Raw genomic sequence first — 18,730 nt, 5'->3', positions numbered from 1 at the left:
AACGTGTGGCAGCTTCCCTTGGAAACATATTTTTTTCACACACAAAAATATATTCACCGTTTTAAAAACTTTTCAGATGCCCTAATTATACACGCGAATCAAATCTTGGAAAGATTTCAAGTTGCAAATATGGCGCAGAACGCGATTTCGATCCCAACGCATACCTCGACCCTTCCAACAATTCATCATGTCCAATGCTTTCAATATTGTACCGTTTGCATTGTTCTATCTGTGCAAAAGTGTTTGATATTCTAGTATAGCGGCACAGTTCCGCTATCCCTGGTCTGGAAACGATTACTGTCTAATGTGTATTCAGTGCTCGGACAGCCCGGGGTATGGCTTTCCGCGAAGCATGGCCTTTTGATAACAGAGCATTCTATTAAGACAATCGATTCATTGTTCCCTGCATATTCTAGAAGAAGACCATATATTTTGATACTTTATATAGATTTAGAAGCTCAACACAATTCTTTAGCCAGCAAGTCTTTCTATAGTGGGATATCGACAACTTACTATTCGTCATGTGTTTTAGAAAGATAGATATTTTTTCATTTATCGGATAGCTTACACCACAGTCCATCTATGGATGGACTGTGCTTAAACCTAGTTGTAGTTTGTGGATCTGTTTATTGTGCTTGTTTTATTATATTTAGGCATTCACTTTTTCCGTTCATATAAAGATGGTCTCTCTCTCAAGTCATTATTTTTGTTTTCAAGCATATATTTGGAATGTAGTTTACAATACTGGTGACATTATGTCTCTAAGATTAACATCCTGCAGTATCAATTATTTAGCACTACCAGGAATTGAGTAGAGACGTTATGCAAAATAATGAGGTCACATGATAAGTTAGCCACGCCTCTCGTTAAATGCCTTGAATATTGCATTGGCTACATTGTCCATTCGACGGCAGTGCTTGAAATATTACAGATATACATATATATATATGAGGTCACATGACCATATATGGTCACGTGATAAGTTAGTCGTACTCTTGTGCAATGCCTTTGTCATATCACTGGTTACATGTCCTCTTCTCCAACAGCTATGTGGTTTATACCAGAGCACCCACGTACCTGGTTTTATTGACATCCGAAAAATGTGTGTTGAGATACCAGAAGAAAAAAATGAAAATTTGTACTATTATGCAAATTAGGTAAATAGTGTCTACGGATCTCAATCCAAAACTAATCAGGGTGCATATTGCCCTAGAGCATCTATGTACAAAGTTTAATTGAAATGTGATGATTAGTTCCAAGTGGTCAATCCCTTATGCCGGCATCTCATCGACTCACTGGTCCGTCCAGTGCTACTATGGAGATAATATTATCTCACCGACTCACTCACTGGTCTACCCAGTGCCATTGTCGACTCACTTCTGTCTCTCTCTGGCTCTGTCTGTCCCGTGAATATTGTTTGATAACAACAATCCTGTTCGTAAAGCCGGCCGCTTGTCTTTCCATGCCATTCTATAAATGTCGCCGTAGGTGGCGTCATGTTTTTGACTTCAGTAGGTATCCCACGATAATACGTTTTTCTGCTATATTTTCAACACAATACTATATTATAACACATTTCGTGCATAAATGAAATAAATACGGACAAAATAATTCCATTTTGAACAAATAAAGTGTTTGGAATAAATAAAAAAAATAACAAACTATATACACGCTGAAATGCACTTCATCGTAAATTTCTCAAAGTTTAGTTAGGACACACTTTTATTATCCCTTGTTTCGCGAACCCGCCGAATGAACAGGGGCCGAAAATGAAATAAAAATATAATTTTATTTCAGCGTAATTTCTTAACTTTATCTTCATTTTTTTCCGCCCACCACCTAACAAATCCAAGTTGCATTTTCGTGGCAGTATCATGATAAAAGTACTGAAGTCTTGCGCAGATGAGAAACAAGGTTATACATGGAATACAATTTTATTTCATTTTTTCTCTCCGATCAATGAACTCACTTACAATTTTTTGAGAATCACACAAATCTGATGGAAAAAAAGAATTAATTTTATTTATTTACGCCCTCCTCAAAAAATTGCCTTGTAAAAACCCGCGAAACAAGGAATAAAAAAAGTCTGACCTTACTTGAAAATGAAAGATAATGAAAAATTATAATTATTATATTATTGTGCTATCAAAATCATCTTCCGCCCGCAAAGTTTCGTATCCGTTCATACCTCTAATATGTGATGGCAATATACCTTCAGAAGTTGAGAATTCACGATGTGTGAAATATATGCAAGATTTTATTGGAAGTAAGTCATTGTTGTTGTATTTTTTTATTCTCCCTGATTATTATTACATGTATTGGGTAAATGTCAAATCTGGATTACTAAATTTGTTGTTATTTTAATCAATTCATTGACATATTTATCATGCTGTTCTTACAGGTGGTTCATATGTGTACTGGTAATATTAAACAGTGAGAGTTGTCGAGATTTTGTTATCGAATTTCTCTGGATGTAAAATTAGAGCAACTGATTACCGAGTACTCGAGAGTACTTTGCTTGCTTTCGACAGCCGAAACTCATACAAAATATCTTATCCAGCCACAGTCCCTCCACAGTCCTTTGTTTTTATTTTTTTATTTCTGTGATTTCCGTTAGTTAAAGGTCTGTTCTTTGGGAAACTCAAGTTCAGCGATGGCGTATTTGAAGAGAAGAAAGGTATTCAAAAACTCATATAGTTAGGGGGCCTGACTACAAAATGGCGGCTCCCAGTGACGAAGTCGGCGAGCCACTGTGTTGTTGTGAATATCGAAACGTTAATGGAGAAAAAAGTCACGTATTGGCTTTTTTGTGTGACTGTCAAGTTGTTGATGAGACATGTGACCGGTAAGGATTAATCATGATAAATAATAACTTATTTCGTTACTGTGCCCGTGCCTTGACAACGGTTTAACGCTTATCTGACGGGTGACGTCTGACGACGAAATAACCGAGTGGTACCTATTAATTGCAGTACGATAACAAAAATAGAAACAATTGGAAAAATAAGTCTTAAATTGGAAAGAAAATGAATATAGCCAATCATGTTTGACATTCATACCAAGTTTCAATCAAATTGGCTAAAGCAAATAACAAAAGGTTCATGTTTTGTGATTCGGTTCAACGGAGATGACTGCCAGCTAGTCAAAGGTCAACAAAACAAACAAATAAATTGACATGTATACATTCCCCGTATTTGTACCAACTTTAAACAACGAGTAGTAATCATTAGAAAAAAAAATTAGCCACCAGTCTTGTGGTGTTGTCAGTAATCATCTACATGACATTCTTTCGATTTCATTTCCACTCTTCAGTGAATCATGCCAAACTGAAATACATAAATTAGGTGTTTATTCTGTTTTATTTATCTCAGATTTTTGAAATGTCAACCAATTCCTGAAAAAAACTACAAGCTCATACAAGCTGTTGTGTGTGATAGATTACGAATCCCATCATGCCTCGGTGGCGGAGCCAAACGAATTGATGAACTTGTAGACACGTCGGCCATCTTGCCAGTCATCGTTGTGCCTGTGGCGTTATTCTGCGCATCATGGAATCTCTATACAACCCTGGTAATTCTGTTTCTTCTGCCCCTTGGTGCCCTTCTCCACTATCGCCTTGTTTCGAGACTCAAACGCCGGACTATGTTCTTCTACAGCTTTGGACTTGTGTCAGTTTTCTTTATGGGTGGCGTTTTTTATTTATGTTTAGTTCCCATGGGAACCCTTGATGACTCAGAAATAGTACTAGCAACTGTTCTCGCCACCTTGATGTTTATGTCATTTATTGTTTCAAAACGCACCCCTGGGAAGCTACAGCGGCAAAACCATGGTAACAACAGGCAACCAACTTCCCCATCAAGCAATCAGGTTCAATGTAAAGGTTCGGGAAACGAGCAGATGTACACTAATGATGACTGCCGTGGTCATCAGCTTTGGTGTGAGTTTTGCCAGTTATGGCGCCCTCCTAGGGCAGGACATTGTAAAGTCTGTCAGCATTGCGTGCACCGACTGGACCACCATTGTGTATGGTAAGTTGTATTCATATATCACTAAAATAGACAAATTTATATAAACTAAATTATTCTGTATTGTTTCCAAGAATAAGTATATAGTCATACAAACTTGTCACATGCATGTACAGGTAGACCAAAGGAGGGACATCAGTGACATTCCAGAACAATTGGGAAAGTATAACTTAATAATATACATATACGGTAGTTTGTGTGCCACAAAATTATATTTTCAGAAAAATATTAGTTCAATAAAAGATTGAATATGTCTAGCCTGACCTACATGTAGTTACTGTAAGGTAAGGACACAATAACTTGCATCTCATGTCATGCTATGAAAACCTAGAAATAATTTAACACAAAATAAAATAAAAATTCCATATACATAAATAGTGTGGCGAACCAAATTCTGTTCATGTCAGCACTGTTATATTCAGTTCGATACTAATTTAGATCAATGCTGGTTGCTATGCAAACTCATTGCCTGCTAATATTTACAAACCTTTGGCAAACTTTCAAATTCAACCTGCACGTCAATAATAAAATAATCAATATGTTCACCATAAAACTGAAGCTGCTATTTCTGTTTTTGCTCTATTACACGCACATTTCAGATAGAAGTAAACATTGCATTCACTGTACACTGCGTTACTTGAATTACCAGGTACTTATTTTTGACCATCTACGTAAGCAATTGTAATACTAATACTAATAGACCTTTTTCCATTCACTGGGAGATCCTGTGTTATGTGTGAAATTGAACATAAAAAAACAAGACAAACATGAATTCTGAATATATTTTTTTGGTGTTTCCACTCTTAATAATGTGCTTTATCATTTGATGATGATCAATTTTGTTGAAATAATGGTATCTCAATGCAATATGGTAATATCTCTTCAAAGATCGACAATTCAACATTCAGCTATAAAAAAGAAATTTAAATTAAAAATGAAATCATGCAATTTTTGCAGCAGACATTCGTTTTCGGACTTTCACACAATAGAGCAAATATAAGATAGACAAATCTTGGCACTCTTGCTAGTATAGTAGCCACTGGATCCATGGTGTTGTCAAAGTGAATGATTTTATTCGGTGGTTAGCTGTTCATGCACGAATACTGCCTACTTTAGAAAATTAAGGTAGACATGTATGACAGAATATCTGAAATATGCATGTGTACAACAACAATAACCTACCGGGTACATATAACTTTGCTTTTCGTACACAGGAATGTAACTATATTGTGCCAAATTTGATGCTTAATTGAGAGTTTTACAGATACATCAAATTCTAGTCATTATCATTTTGTGTTTGGTTCGAGGTATGTGTGAGGCTCGAAATCTGTTCATTTGTTTGGACCAATTTGCAGTGTGCTTCATCAATTTGTATATGTATATTTGTATAGTGTGCATCAATCCATGGCAGTTTTTATGTGAGCAGCGAAGAACAGAATGTGAATAACACTTACTCTACAAGGCTGTAGATGGCCAAGTGACAAGCCAACCAGAAACTCATTTCATCACTTATATTCTAATATTCCATTAACTACTGTTGTTTTTATCAGGATTGACAGTTGTATTGGAGCACACAATCACAGGTCATTCATCTTGTCATTGGTGTTTATAATCATCACAGGATGTTACGGGATCTACCTTGGTGTACGCAGTCTGTGTACTTACCCTCTGTACATCTTTACTGTAGAATGTGATAATACCGCATATCGTACCAGAAGGTTAGTACATCTATTATTTGTTGGGATACACTAGTTTTATGCACCATAGTACATATTTACATGTCTATTCTCTCAGTGAAGGATCAAGTTGTGTTGACATATAGAAAATTACACTTTGGGCCACTATTGCCTATCGTTGTACGCTGTACGAAGGGCTTCTTAAATCAACAAAGATGCTATTTACATAAAAAACAAGAATCTGAATAATACAGAGTGACAGCAGAGTTTACCATCAGTGGAAATGCTATTGTCCATATCTACAACAGATTCTGTCAGTTTTTTTTTCAATAGAACGCATTTCATGAAACAATTCCAACATAATTATGTTTCCCATATGTTAATATAGTTCACCTTGCTTCAGTGCATGTAATTGGGCAAATCACAGGACAAACTATATGTGCGATCCTCACTAGAAGTTAATGTACGAGCATTGAGGGGATTAGCTAAAATGTTCATTATACATTGTATAGGGCGGGGGGGGGGGGGGGGTTAAACTATTCACCATCAATGACCATGTGCTAGCAAACATGTACTTTGCATTTATTAGACACCTCAATATTATTAATCTGTTTTACTTGGCTACAATATAAACAATGTCATGTAATTACGCATATACAGGTATATAGTACAACTACAGTCAAACCTGTGTTAATGACCACCTGGATACAGCGGCCACCTGCCTATAGCGGTCGCAACCGAACAGTCCCGATGAAATTTATATGTAAAGTACCCTGTATTCAATGACTACCAGTCTAAGGCGGCCAATGGCTAGGCTTCAGTGACTGCAGTGATCAGTTGAACTGCATAACAGACATAGTTCTCGGATGTCTTGCCTTAAACCTCAGCCAACTAATAAGCTCCAAAGATCACAAAGGACAAAGTTAGCACATTTTCACAACTTTTATTCAACTGATGGCTTCGGCAATTATGTTTTATTCAGTTAACCACGGTCAGCACACTGATGGTCTGGGAACACAAAAAAACATAATTAAGAATTTGAAAGTGTCCTGATAAAAACATGCTGTCATAAATGTTTTGTCAAAATATGTATACCACAGGAATAACTTTTTACCAGGGGTTTTGTTCAATGAATCGAGCAACCACAACGACCCGCAAACATTTTGTGAATCGCCGGGGCACAGTCCCTATGTAGCCAGGGTGAATCAGAATGTCGATCGAATTGATTACCAACAAAAAACATCACAACTCACTTGTTATTTAGTATTGATATTTATTCACTTTGAACTCATATAAATATCGACAAATATACAAGTAACTGGAACTGATAGCAAACGGAAAAAATCAGTGCAACGTTCTTGTTCTTCCGGGGTTATGATAACTCGGGTCGAGTCGTTTCTGTTACTGTGTATCGATCACTGTGGGTGAATGTGTGTGCAATATCGTCTTGTTGTCCAACTAAATTTTTTTCAATCGCTACTGCCTCGGTACATGTAACAATAGATGCTTCTAACAATGATGTTAAATTGACCTCAGTTCCCCGGCCAAAGTCGCCAGGCATATTTCACATGTTTCTATTGTTGCAGCAGTACAATAACATGGAAGTCGCCCAGACTCGATTGCGCAAAGTAATGTTTTGAGGGATCAACCATTTCGCAAGTGAGGAAGGTCAGGACGATTTTTGAAAAAAATAAACAAAATGTCAAGGTTATTGTGATTGGGGAGGAAGCTTTCAAGTTGTCACGTAACTGGAAGGAGATCCATCACTACAATAGATAAGTGTTCTTTTTGTATACGTTGTAGGGATCAATAAAGCACTGCTAACTGACCCTCTCCCTTCTCCTTGAAAGAATTTGCTATAGCCCAGAGACATTCCGATTTATTAGAACAGTTACTAAGTGTACGAGACACAATAATTATTAAAAGAAACATACAAATTCAGAATAGCTAAGCAAAGCAAGCCAAGTGATTTCTTTAGTAGGATATGATACTAAAACTGCTGCTGAACATGAACTTTACTGTACAAATCTTCAAACATTTAATTTTCGATACTACTCATTATTGTGCAATGATCAACTTTTGTGAAATGATTTTAATTTACATAAAACAATTTAAAATTGAATAAAAAATCAACATTTTTTATTTGTAATAAAATGTTTGGATACTGTGTACAGTAGTGTGATAATGTGTGTCAAATGGGGTTGCCAGATCTGTTTTAATTAATATTTATGAATAAATTAGTGAACCTGTATAGAAAGGCCACCTGTCTATAAAGGCCAAAATCTTAAAGTCCCATGGGTGGCCACTATAGATAGGTTTGACTGTACTGTAAAAAATACATAAGTTTTGGCAAAAATCTCTTTAAAAAATACGTAATTCTCATATTTCAAATTTTGACAAAATCTTAGAATTAATTAAGTGTTTTTTTTCTCATTCTTCTTTGTAGAACTGGTCTGATCTATGCATCATGTCTGTACACATCACTAACACTGCTGGGATTTATGATGCTATTAATACAACAATTGTATCTAATATCACACGGCATTACATACAGGGAATACAGGTTTCAGGACCATACACATTACAGCAAAAACTACCTCAGGAATTGGATCAACTTTATATTCAACCGAGAAAAAAGACATTTAGAAATTGTCTAACAGAATGTGACAGCAGATCTGTTATTACAAAAATGGTCTTCTGATACAGAATTTTAAAACTTGAAGATGCATTTTTGAATGTCCATGATTTTAGGATGTGAATATTATTTTGATGCCCTCACCAAATGATACCTCAACAAATTACTTGTTTTATGAGCTGATGAATGTATATTGCAGTTCATCCAACTGTTGAGAAAATATTATATGCATATGCATTTTTGTTATGATCCAATTCAAAGTGGCCGAATGGTGGCCATTTTAGTGCTAAAGATTTATCAATTTCTGCCATTCCAGAACTGGTTGTGTATAGACCCATTCTGTTCAAACTTTCCACATGGAATGAGCATTATAGGACCTTGATGCATTTTGTTTTGTTCTTCAGATTTGTTTCAAAATGACCATTGTCAACTGTTTTGTTTTTTTGTGAATGCTGTTACAGAGCCATATCTATTACATGCCCTGTCATCTATATTGACATTGTATTCAAGTTCAGATTCGAAATGGCTGTCTATTGCACAATGTAGACTGTCATGATATGACTCAGCGTCCCAGTTCTCAAACACACTTTTACAGCTTTTGTAAAAATTTTGTACAAAGACATACCTGTAGTGAGGTGCATGTATCCTTCACTATTACTATCAAAGTAATACATGGTCCTGAAAAATATTATTACATTATTATATATTTACATATTTCAAAGGAAATTCATCCTCAATATGGGATCCGTAGCAACGTGTGTCAAATACATTGTTTGTTTACACAAAATTCATATGCTTGATCCATGACAACTATGGCACTTTATACTGGCATTGTTTTGCATTGAGATGTGACCTTCCATTTTTACCTTGTATTGTTTTTTAAAACAATATTTAATTGTTTCCACAATGTTAGTTATTAATATTTGCTATTGATATTCTGGGCCTGCATATTAGAACACATGTATGTACCTACAATATATGCACCGTTGGCTTTGGTCACAAGGTGCCTGTTTGCCAATCACATCACAATGTTGAAATGGTAATTATATCATGGTTGATTGTACACGTACCATTGTTTTCCATTGTTCGGCTGGCATTTGGGATTTCAGTCAAAAATGATCACAATTAAAAGTACCGGTAGATGTTTCTCAAAAGTACTTTAACTGATCAACTTGATATTGTGTTTATTACAAAGTTTCTTATGAAAAAAATAAAATAATTCGACCAGTCACTTGGTTTTGCTGCTATCCTGATTTTCAGGCAAAATTATGACCAACGTTTTATGTTGGCTTTGTTTATTAGCTCCGCTGTCGACTTTGTCGAGCGGAGCTTATCATATGAGTGATTGTCCGTCGTCGTCGTCCGTCGTCGTCGTCCGTGTCAATGTTTTACTTTTTCGACTTCTTCTTGAAAACTACAAGCCTGAATGCTTTGATACTTGGTGTATATGTACCTTGGGTAGACCTCTCACAGATTTGTTCATTTCATGATGATATCTTCAATTCTCTAATTTTGGTGAATATTTTTGTCATTTTTAGTAAAAAGTGATATTTTCGACTTCTTGTTGAAAACCGCAAGTGCAATTGCTTTGATATTACATATATAGGTACTACATGTGGACCTCTCTCAGATTTGTTCATTTTGTAATGATATCTTTAATTTTCTAATTTTGGTAAATATTTTTGTCATTTTTGGTAAAAAGTGATATTTTCGACTTCTTGTTGAAAACCGCAAGTCCAATTGCTTTGATATTACATATATAGGTACTACATGTGGACCTCTCTCAGATTTGTTCATTTTGTAATGATATCTTTAATTCTCTAATTTCGGTGAATATTTTTGTAATTTTTGGTAAAAAGTGATATTTTCGACTTCTTGTTGAAAACCGCAAGTCCAATTGCTTTGATATTACATATATAGGTACTACATGTGGACCTCTCTCAGATTTGTTCGTTTCATAATGATATCTTTAATTCTCTAATTTTGATGAATATTTTTGTAATTTTTGGTAAAAAGTGATATTTTTGACTTCTTGTTGAAAACCGCAAGTCCAATTGCTTTGATATATTATACATATAGGTACTACATGTGGACCTCTCTCAGATTTGTTCATTTTCTAATGATATCTTCTGTTCTTTAATTGCCATGTGCATTGCTAACAGCGGAGCTATCTCAGCCGACAGGCTGCTTGTTGTATCTGCATTGTGCCCCAATGCTATAGCTCGCTAACAAAATATAGCAACAAGTATAATCCGATATGCTATTGAAACCAAGTTGCTATGCTTGTCAGTAGGTGCTAGAAATATACCTACCAACAAACTTTCAAGAAAATAAATGTACATTCAAAGTATGAACTGCATTGAACTTACCGGTATGTATCATTTGGACTGTTTGTTATGAGTTGCTAGGTGCCAAAGCTATCTCTATTGCTCAATAAAGTGGTAATTAATAGTTATGTTTACCAAGAATGCTGTGTTGTTCTTTGCTGTTGGCTTGGTTGCAAGGGACACGCCTATCTCACTTTTATGCTGAATGTTGATTTTATCTATCGGATAGCATACATGAATTATACATTGTTAGCTTGTAAAACCTTGTATGCTTACTAATGAGTTCATGTGATCACCCCATTATTACCCTCTGTGTACAAGAGAATAGAACATTGACACACATTTGCTATTCTGTGCCATTATGCATTATATTGTGAAAAACACACTTTTAAGCATAGTTGTCATGGTCATGTTTGTTAGAATAATGCTATGCAAACAAATATTGTGCCAAAACATGTACACCCAAAATATATATGAAATCGCCAAAATATTTTGTTTTTCTTTCTAACTTTGACTTTAAGTAATTTCTTGTGGGGTCCCACAAGGGTCCATTCTTGGACCACTTTTGTTTTTAATTTATATAAATGATATTGTAAAATCATCCAACACTTTCCAGTTTAGGCTTTTTGCTGACGACACAAATCTGTTTCACTCCGTTAAAAATGATTCTATTGATATTGGCCTACTTAATTCAGAATTGAATAAGGTTTGCACATGGTGCAAGGCAAATAAATTAACCATAAATATTGATAAAACAAATTTTATGGTTTTCAAAACAGCTCAAAAGAAGACAAATATGCAAAGTTTATTAAATATTGATAACTCTCCTATTGAACTTGCTTCCTCTGTGCTATATCTTGGTGTCACTCTCGACAGATCACTTACTTGGAGACCTCACATTAATAATATTGTTAAAAAAATTAGTAAAATGATTGGACTCATTTCATATCTGCATCACTACCTACCCAAATCACTTATAATATTACTATATAATTCACTCATTCTTCCACACATAAGCTATTGTATTGAAATATGGGGCAACACTTTTAGTACCGTTATAGATCCAATTTTAAAATTACAGAAAAAATTTATTCGCTTAGCCACTTTTTCAAATCCCCGTGCAAGTAGCTCACAACTCTTTAAAAGATTGGGCATTCTTGATGTGCATAAATTATGCAAGTTCCAAACGTGCATGTTTATTTATGACCTGAAGGGCGATCATTATGCTCGTTCTCTGGGTCATTATGCCTCTTCAATCTCTCACTCTTATTTGACACGTTCAGTTATTTCTGACAAACTTGAAATTCCAAAAGTAAAACTAAGCTCAACTAAAAACAGTTTAACATATTCATTAGTAAAACACTGGAATGATCTTCCAATTTCCATTAAAACATTAACATCAAGAAATCGCTTCAAGCTTACCCTAAAACAATTTCCATTGGAAGAGCCTTGTAAATTTAAACATGGTATCAATACACTGGAAATTAAAAACTGCACAACTAGGAATGTTAGTCAAAGTATAGTGGACTATAAATTTATTTCCCCTAGCTCTGGGACATTCTTCACAGTGTTACTAAATATCTCTAATTTACTAAGCTGGCAGTCTGTGTATCAACTACCTCTTCTGATAACTATAGACACGCGGCTTAGAGAATTTCAGTTCAAAATAATTCACAACATTCTTATCACGAATACTGTGTTACATAAGATGAAACCACCCAGGGCTGTTTCTGACCGGTGTACCTTTTGTTCTTCTCATGAAGAGACACTGTTACACCTATTCTGCCAATGTGAAATTGTTTTAGACTTTTGGGAAACTTTTTATATGTTTTGGGGTAGAAATCTAGGTCTTCCTGGACACTGTAGTTTGAAATGTGCACAAAAATGTGCTTTTTTGGTCAAAAGTGATTTTAAAAAATAGCTCCTAAACCATGCTTCTGTTTCCTGTCAAAATTGGTTTATGGGTACATCTGTTTACTATGAAGAAATCGCCGTCTTGAAAACTGTCTACCAGTTGTCAATTTTGCAGGGCAGCAGCCCAAATTTCACTACTTCAAGTTTATGCATAAATTAACACCCAGGCTAGTTGTATGTACGATTGTTGTAACACTGTTCAACCAAAAACAATGCCCCGATGATAAACACATTGTCAATCATTTGTGAAAATTTCAAAACAAAAGGTCAAAGCGTCTAGGAGCTATTTTTTTAAGCTCTGGGATGTGCACTAAAAGAAGCTGAGATAATTGCTAATTTGCATAACAATTCTCTCAGTAAGAAGTTTGCTAATGTTCATAATTAAAATGGCTGTAACAGTTCCAAATTTAAATGTATTATCGATTTGTAAAAAGTTAAATATAGTGCGTATTATGGAGATCCCGTAATTTCTTTTTTTCACCATGTTTCTTTTTTATTATTTATGTACAGCCTTGCTAAATCTTGCCAAGCATTTAAAAGAGAGAATGTTTGCACCTGTTATCTATATTTTAAAATTGTTTTTTGAGTATGTTCCACTATTCACAATTCTACAAAATTTTAACAGTCTATAGCCAAGACTGTTTGGATAATAAAAAGCAAAAAAAAAAAAAAAAAAAAAAATTCTTAGTTGATGTAATTAAATAGACCAGGTGACACCATTCACTTGAATTAAACCATTGTATCCATAAATTCTTCTTCAACTTTTTTCCCTATATAGTACGTTCTTTCCTCATCAACAATTTAACCTACGCACGCATTAATTGTCATTGTCTGCAACAACAAAAAATCAGTTTGCTATTAGCTTACAATGATCAGTTTTAATTAATATACATTGTACTTTGTAACCATTTTGGAAACAAACATTTACAGGGCACAATTCCTGAGGCCGTACCTACACACGAATTAGTGACGTCACAAAATACATGCCCTTCAATCGGGGTCGTTTGTTCGATATACGAATTGATATGTACAAATTACAACAAAGATACTTAAGACATTACACATAAAGTGGAACAAATCACGTGACAATAATATAATAACGGTAATAAATCCTTGCCTGTTAACAGATCGATCATATAGTCACGCCACTTTGTTGCAACATGACAAGTGTGACAATAAGAGCACGCAATAAAATAATGCCATAAACCGGCGTTTTTTTGTTTGTTGACTCCCATGTGCGAAGCACAAAATGGGAGTCTTTGCAGTTAGTGTGTCTGTATGTGTGTATGTGTGTATGTGTGTATGTGTGTGTGTGTATGTGTGTCCGACTGTTCCACTGCTATCTCAAGAACCATACATCGGTTTTTGATGAAACTTGGTGCATAGATGCTCTGGGCCAATGCGCAGATTTGATTAGGTTTTGGTAAAAATCCATGCTCGTTAATTACCTAATTTGCATGATAATTAGCTAATTTTTAGCTGTTCTATGACTGTTCCACTGATATCTAAAGAACCACTCATTGGATTTTGATGAAACTTGGTACATAGATGCTCTGAACATATGCGCAGATTTGATTAATTTTTGGTAAAAATCCGTGCATATTAATTACCTAATTTGCATGATAATTAGCTATTTTTTAGTGGTTCCATGACTGTTCCACTGATATCTAAACAACCACTCATTGGATTTTGATGAAACTTGGTACATAGATGCTCTGAACTAATGCTAGGTTTTGATTAGTTTTTGGTAATAATCCGTGGATACTAATTACCTAATTTGCATAATGATTAGTCAATTTTCGGTTTTTCCACTGATATCTCAAGTACTAATCATTACATTTCAATGAAACTTGGTACATAGATGTCATACGACACTGCACAGACCTGATAGTTTTTATGGTAATATCAGTACATATTAATTACCTAATTTGCATAATTAATTAATTTTCAGCATTTGATATAAGTAGTTAGCATTACATTTCAATGAAACTTGGTACTTACATACTCAAGGACTATGCAGAGATTGATTGTTTTCGATAAATATTTGTGCATATTAATCACCTAATTTGCATAATTAGTTAATTTTCAGCTTTTCCACGGGTATCTCAAGTACTAATCATCGCATTTCAATGAAACTTGGTACATAGATCCTTTAGGACTATGCAGAGACCTGATTAGTTTTAGGGTAAATAATTGTGCATATTAATTACCTAATTTGCATAATTAATTTTCAGCTTTTCTACTGATATCTAAAGTACTAATCATCACATTTCAATGAATCTAGAATTATGCAGACCCAATTAGTTTCCGGTAAATATTTGTGCATATTAATCACCTAATTTGCATAATTAACCAACTTTCACACTGATATCTCAGGTACTATACATCACATATCAATGAATGTACATGGATGCTGTAGGACAATAGACAGACCTGAATAATTGTGGGTTAAAATCTGTACATATTAATTACCTAATTTGCATAATTAACCAATTTTAAGCTTTCACACTGATATCTAAAGTACCGTAAAAACTCCAAAATTTCGACCGGTTTTAAATAATTGGTGTTAGATATGTGACATGTTTTCAGAGTCAAAATTAAGGTGCATTTTCGGACGGTCGAATTTTTCAGAATAGAAATCAGCAAATGAAAAAATGGGGATGATAGACAGTGTGCTTCATTAGTTTTTAAAAAATGCAATGTTCGTCAATTGACGTAAACTTCCTCATGTTTCACGGTAAAAGCAAAGGTCGTGGCCGAGTTGTAACTCAAAATCTAAACAAAGTCATCAATCAGTGAGTATTATGACAAGCAAAACAAAACATCAAGACGCGGAGAAGAGGTCAGCACAAAACTAATAGGTCAAAAGACAAAGCTGTCTCGCACTACCTAGAAAAACTTGCGAATGTTCGAAGTACAGGTACCCATTGGACAAAAGATACATGGAAGTTTAGCAAACGATCTCCCCGACCCAGTGCAATGTATCCGGTTAGAATCAAAGCTCACGTGTCCCTTATTTGAGCACCGTACCGGTGATTTGAGGGACCAAATTCTGCCGTAAATTCGCCCTTGGATTAAAAAATAAAATGGGATTTAAGAAAATAAAATGGGACTTTTAAGGTGTATTTTGGCGTCATTTTTCGGACATTTCAATCAATCCTGCCGGCTAAAATAGAGTCTAAGTTTTACCGTAGTCATTGACGTTTGTCTATTCAAGAGTACACGTGTATGATTTTTATCGTGACTAGCGTGAGCGGGTAAGCTTCCTTTCGAGAATGAGCTGTTATCACTGTGAACAATGTTAAATTATTCTTCAGATGACCAGTTTATTTTTTAAAAACAACTAATTTTTTTATTTAAAAAAAATCATGCCGTTTTCGCATCAAAATCCAAGCCAAAATATCGTACTACAACATCAATCTCTTCCGCATTGCGTTCAATAACATTAACATATTTAAATAAGCTATGGTAATTTGAACACGTTGGCATCATCCAGCTTTTTGATTGGTTAATTAGCGATTTGACCTATTTGACCTAAGAGAACATGGCGGATATCCTACAGCATCAAACGTTTATACGAGACCGGAATCATTCGCTTACGATGAAACTAAGTTGACTTTTATTTGTATTTCATAACCATTCAACAAATTTATTTTGTGTACATTATTATAATCACTACTGAGTACAGTAATAATCAACAATTCAGAAACGCAGCATGCCGAGATTTTTGTGTTCGTTTTTATTTGAAACTTCGTTTATTTAGAATATATTTTCGTTACCAATAAAATAAAAATCTCTCAGTCAATCAGAAACCCGGATTCATGCCTTCGAGGAAGGTCCCGTTTGAACGCTCACATCGTTTTTTTTTTCGTTTGGGGGAAAACTAAAACTGGTCGAAATTTTCGAATAAGAATGAGTCGGCAATTCTTAGTGGAGTCGAAAATTTGGAGGTAAATAAAACACCGAAACCCGGCAAATAAATAGGTGGGCGAATTTTTAGAGGGGTCGAAATTTTGGAGTTTTCACGGTACTAATTATTCCATTTCAATGAAACTTAGTACAAAGATGCTCTAGGACAATGTACAAACCTAATGAGTTTGGGGTAAAAATCTGTTCATATTAATTCCCTAATAAGCATAATAATTCATAATTTTTTGGTTCTAATCACATTTCAATTAAACTTGGAGACATAGATTTTCTGTTACATTGCGCAGACCTCATTAGTTTTACACTCAAATCTGGTCATATTAATTTTCTGATTTGCATAATTAGTTTTCAGCTAAGTAATTTCGAATTATATTTAATGTGTCTCCAATACTCTCAGCACATGGGAGTTCTTTCTAAGCTTTCTTTGATTGTTGATGTCATACCAACATGACGCTCCACTGGTCTAAATAACCAATCCCGTCGAGCAAACCTCAGGGTATTCAGAGCCGCCGAACTAGCAACTAATGCACTTTCTGCAGAATAATTTGCAGGGCCCTGAAAAGAGCCGACATTAGTTCCATATTCAGACGGATGACGAACGAACAACCAATCTCTTCTGAAAGCCATGTTGAAAGTAATATTATAAAGTAACCGTGTGAAAATGAAGACCTATTCTGACAACAATTCTTTGTTATTTAAATTTTTGTTTCTAGAATATTTAACATAAAAGTTGCCAGGCCTCTTTACTGAGGTTTATTTTTTAGATAGTGAGTAAGAAGCAGGATTTTTTATCATTATTTAAATCATGTTTTTAAAATCGTTAAAACAATTCTTATATTAAAATATTTAATTTTTCCAGTGTGCAATGAGTGTTTGAAAAAATAATACAAACTAAAACTGTTTTGTATGTTCTCCAATTTAAATTAAATCCAGATCTTTGCCAACAATTAAAGACACTTTAAAAATATTAAGTTGACAAAAACATTTCTTTCTTCTGTTTGTGCATTTTGTTGGCCATTGCATTTTTTCAATGTATGTGTCTATGAAGCGCAGCTCTATGTTCAGGAATTCTATGTGATCTTACCAATCACTAATAAGTAATAATGTAATTTGAATTACTCATGCAAGTTTTTTTTTTCATTATTATTTATTTCACCTGCAAAAATTGTTCTACTGCACTTGGAGCTCCATTGTATACATCTTATTTTTTTTTCTTGCACTGAAAACTCTTTTGAATATTTGTCCTTGGAACTCTATTGTTGGAAAACCTGGGTTTCCCTAGGTTTGCTTTCTTTGTTCTCTCTTGTTTGTTTTCAGTGGGGGCGTTAATGGGCAGTTAATCCGGAGGTTAGGTTCAAACCTACTACTAATTTGCATATTTTAGGTCTAGTCGGTCTGATTAGGGCTAGCAAGGGAAGACCGGGTTAACCCAGGTTTGGCCCGCATGTTTGAATATGAGATCACCCCTAAGCAGGTCAGAACCCACTACACGGGAAAGAGTAGTAGTCCCAGAGAGTTCAGACATGATGGAGAGAATCGATAGTGTCATGGGGAAAGATCTTGCTGAGGAGGAACTAACCTATGAGGAAGTGGTATCAGAGCCCGTTGAATCCCATCATGAAGAAAACATAGACTCAACTACCGATACTGAAAGAACGATACCCCGTAGGTCAGGAAGACAAAGGAAACCGCCGAATAGGCTTGGATGGTCTCAACGACAAATACTGCGAAATGAAGAATGCCTCACAAATAGAGACAAATCCGTGGAGATTAAATGGAACAATAGGAATGAGATGATGTTCAAGATGTTGGATTTAGTGATGAAGTGCTATAAAATGATGGACAGGAAGAGTTGTTGAATAGTGTGAGATGTAGACTCACATGACTGGAAGAAGAAAAATTATTTAATTAGCTAGGAAAGTTTGGCCTCTAATAAGGACGGGACTTTGGCGGGATTATCAAGCAGTATGAGTTGCCTTTTATTTCTTGTGAATTGTGTGGATACGTGTGTAAGAAAAGCATTTTCACCTGATGTATTAGGATACCCTTCTGGTATCTCTTTGTCTTGATCCTTTAGTGCACTAAGCACATTTATACAGGATTGGTGAGCAGTCAGAGTGTATGTTTCTGCTTTTAGGATTTTTTCCGTGTTACTGATAAGTACTGTGGTGACGTTTGGATTTGTTGTGACTTCTAGCCTTGTCAATGAGACTCCAGATGGGAGTA

General features: G+C 35.0%; 1 protein-coding gene across 3 annotated transcripts; it reads left to right on the top strand.

Moving 5' to 3' along the window:
* The first annotated feature begins 2,616 nt into the window (after positions 1-2,616).
* On the top strand, positions 2,617-9,567 carry LOC102809390 (palmitoyltransferase ZDHHC23-like). Of its 3 annotated transcripts, none has more exons than XM_006812980.3 (4): positions 2,617-2,845; positions 3,372-4,028; positions 5,576-5,743; positions 8,148-9,567. In XM_006812980.3, exons 1-4 carry the CDS (start codon positions 2,718-2,720, stop codon positions 8,356-8,358), a joined length of 1,164 nt encoding a protein of 387 aa, XP_006813043.1. In that variant the 5' UTR covers positions 2,617-2,717; the 3' UTR covers positions 8,359-9,567. The 3 variants fall into 3 exon arrangements, with proteins under 3 accessions (XP_006813043.1, XP_085355712.1, XP_085355711.1); XM_085499586.1 differs by lacking the exon at positions 8,148-9,567 and adding an exon at positions 7,291-7,453; XM_085499585.1 differs by lacking the exon at positions 8,148-9,567 and adding an exon at positions 7,288-7,453.
* Positions 9,568-18,730: the final 9,163 nt, after the last annotated feature.

This window comes from Saccoglossus kowalevskii, chromosome 5 (assembly GCF_978046115.1).
Source record: "Saccoglossus kowalevskii chromosome 5, keSacKowa6.1, whole genome shotgun sequence".
Taxonomy (NCBI): Eukaryota; Metazoa; Hemichordata; class Enteropneusta; family Harrimaniidae; genus Saccoglossus; species Saccoglossus kowalevskii.
This window is presented reverse-complemented; position numbering and strand designations above follow the sequence as displayed.

What these genes read in the sequence shown, in the direction of transcription:
- LOC102809390 (XM_006812980.3), top strand. Translation starts at nt 2,718, where the DNA reads ATGGCGGCTCCCAGTGACGAAGTCGGCGAGCCACTGTGTTGTTGTGAA. An exon ending in GTTGATGAGACATGTGACCG is followed by an intron (nt 2,846 to 3,371) that starts GTAAGGATTAAT and finishes TATTTATCTCAG; the next exon opens with ATTTTTGAAATGTCAACCAA. An exon ending in CTGGACCACCATTGTGTATG is followed by an intron (nt 4,029 to 5,575) that starts GTAAGTTGTATT and finishes TGTTTTTATCAG; the next exon opens with GATTGACAGTTGTATTGGAG.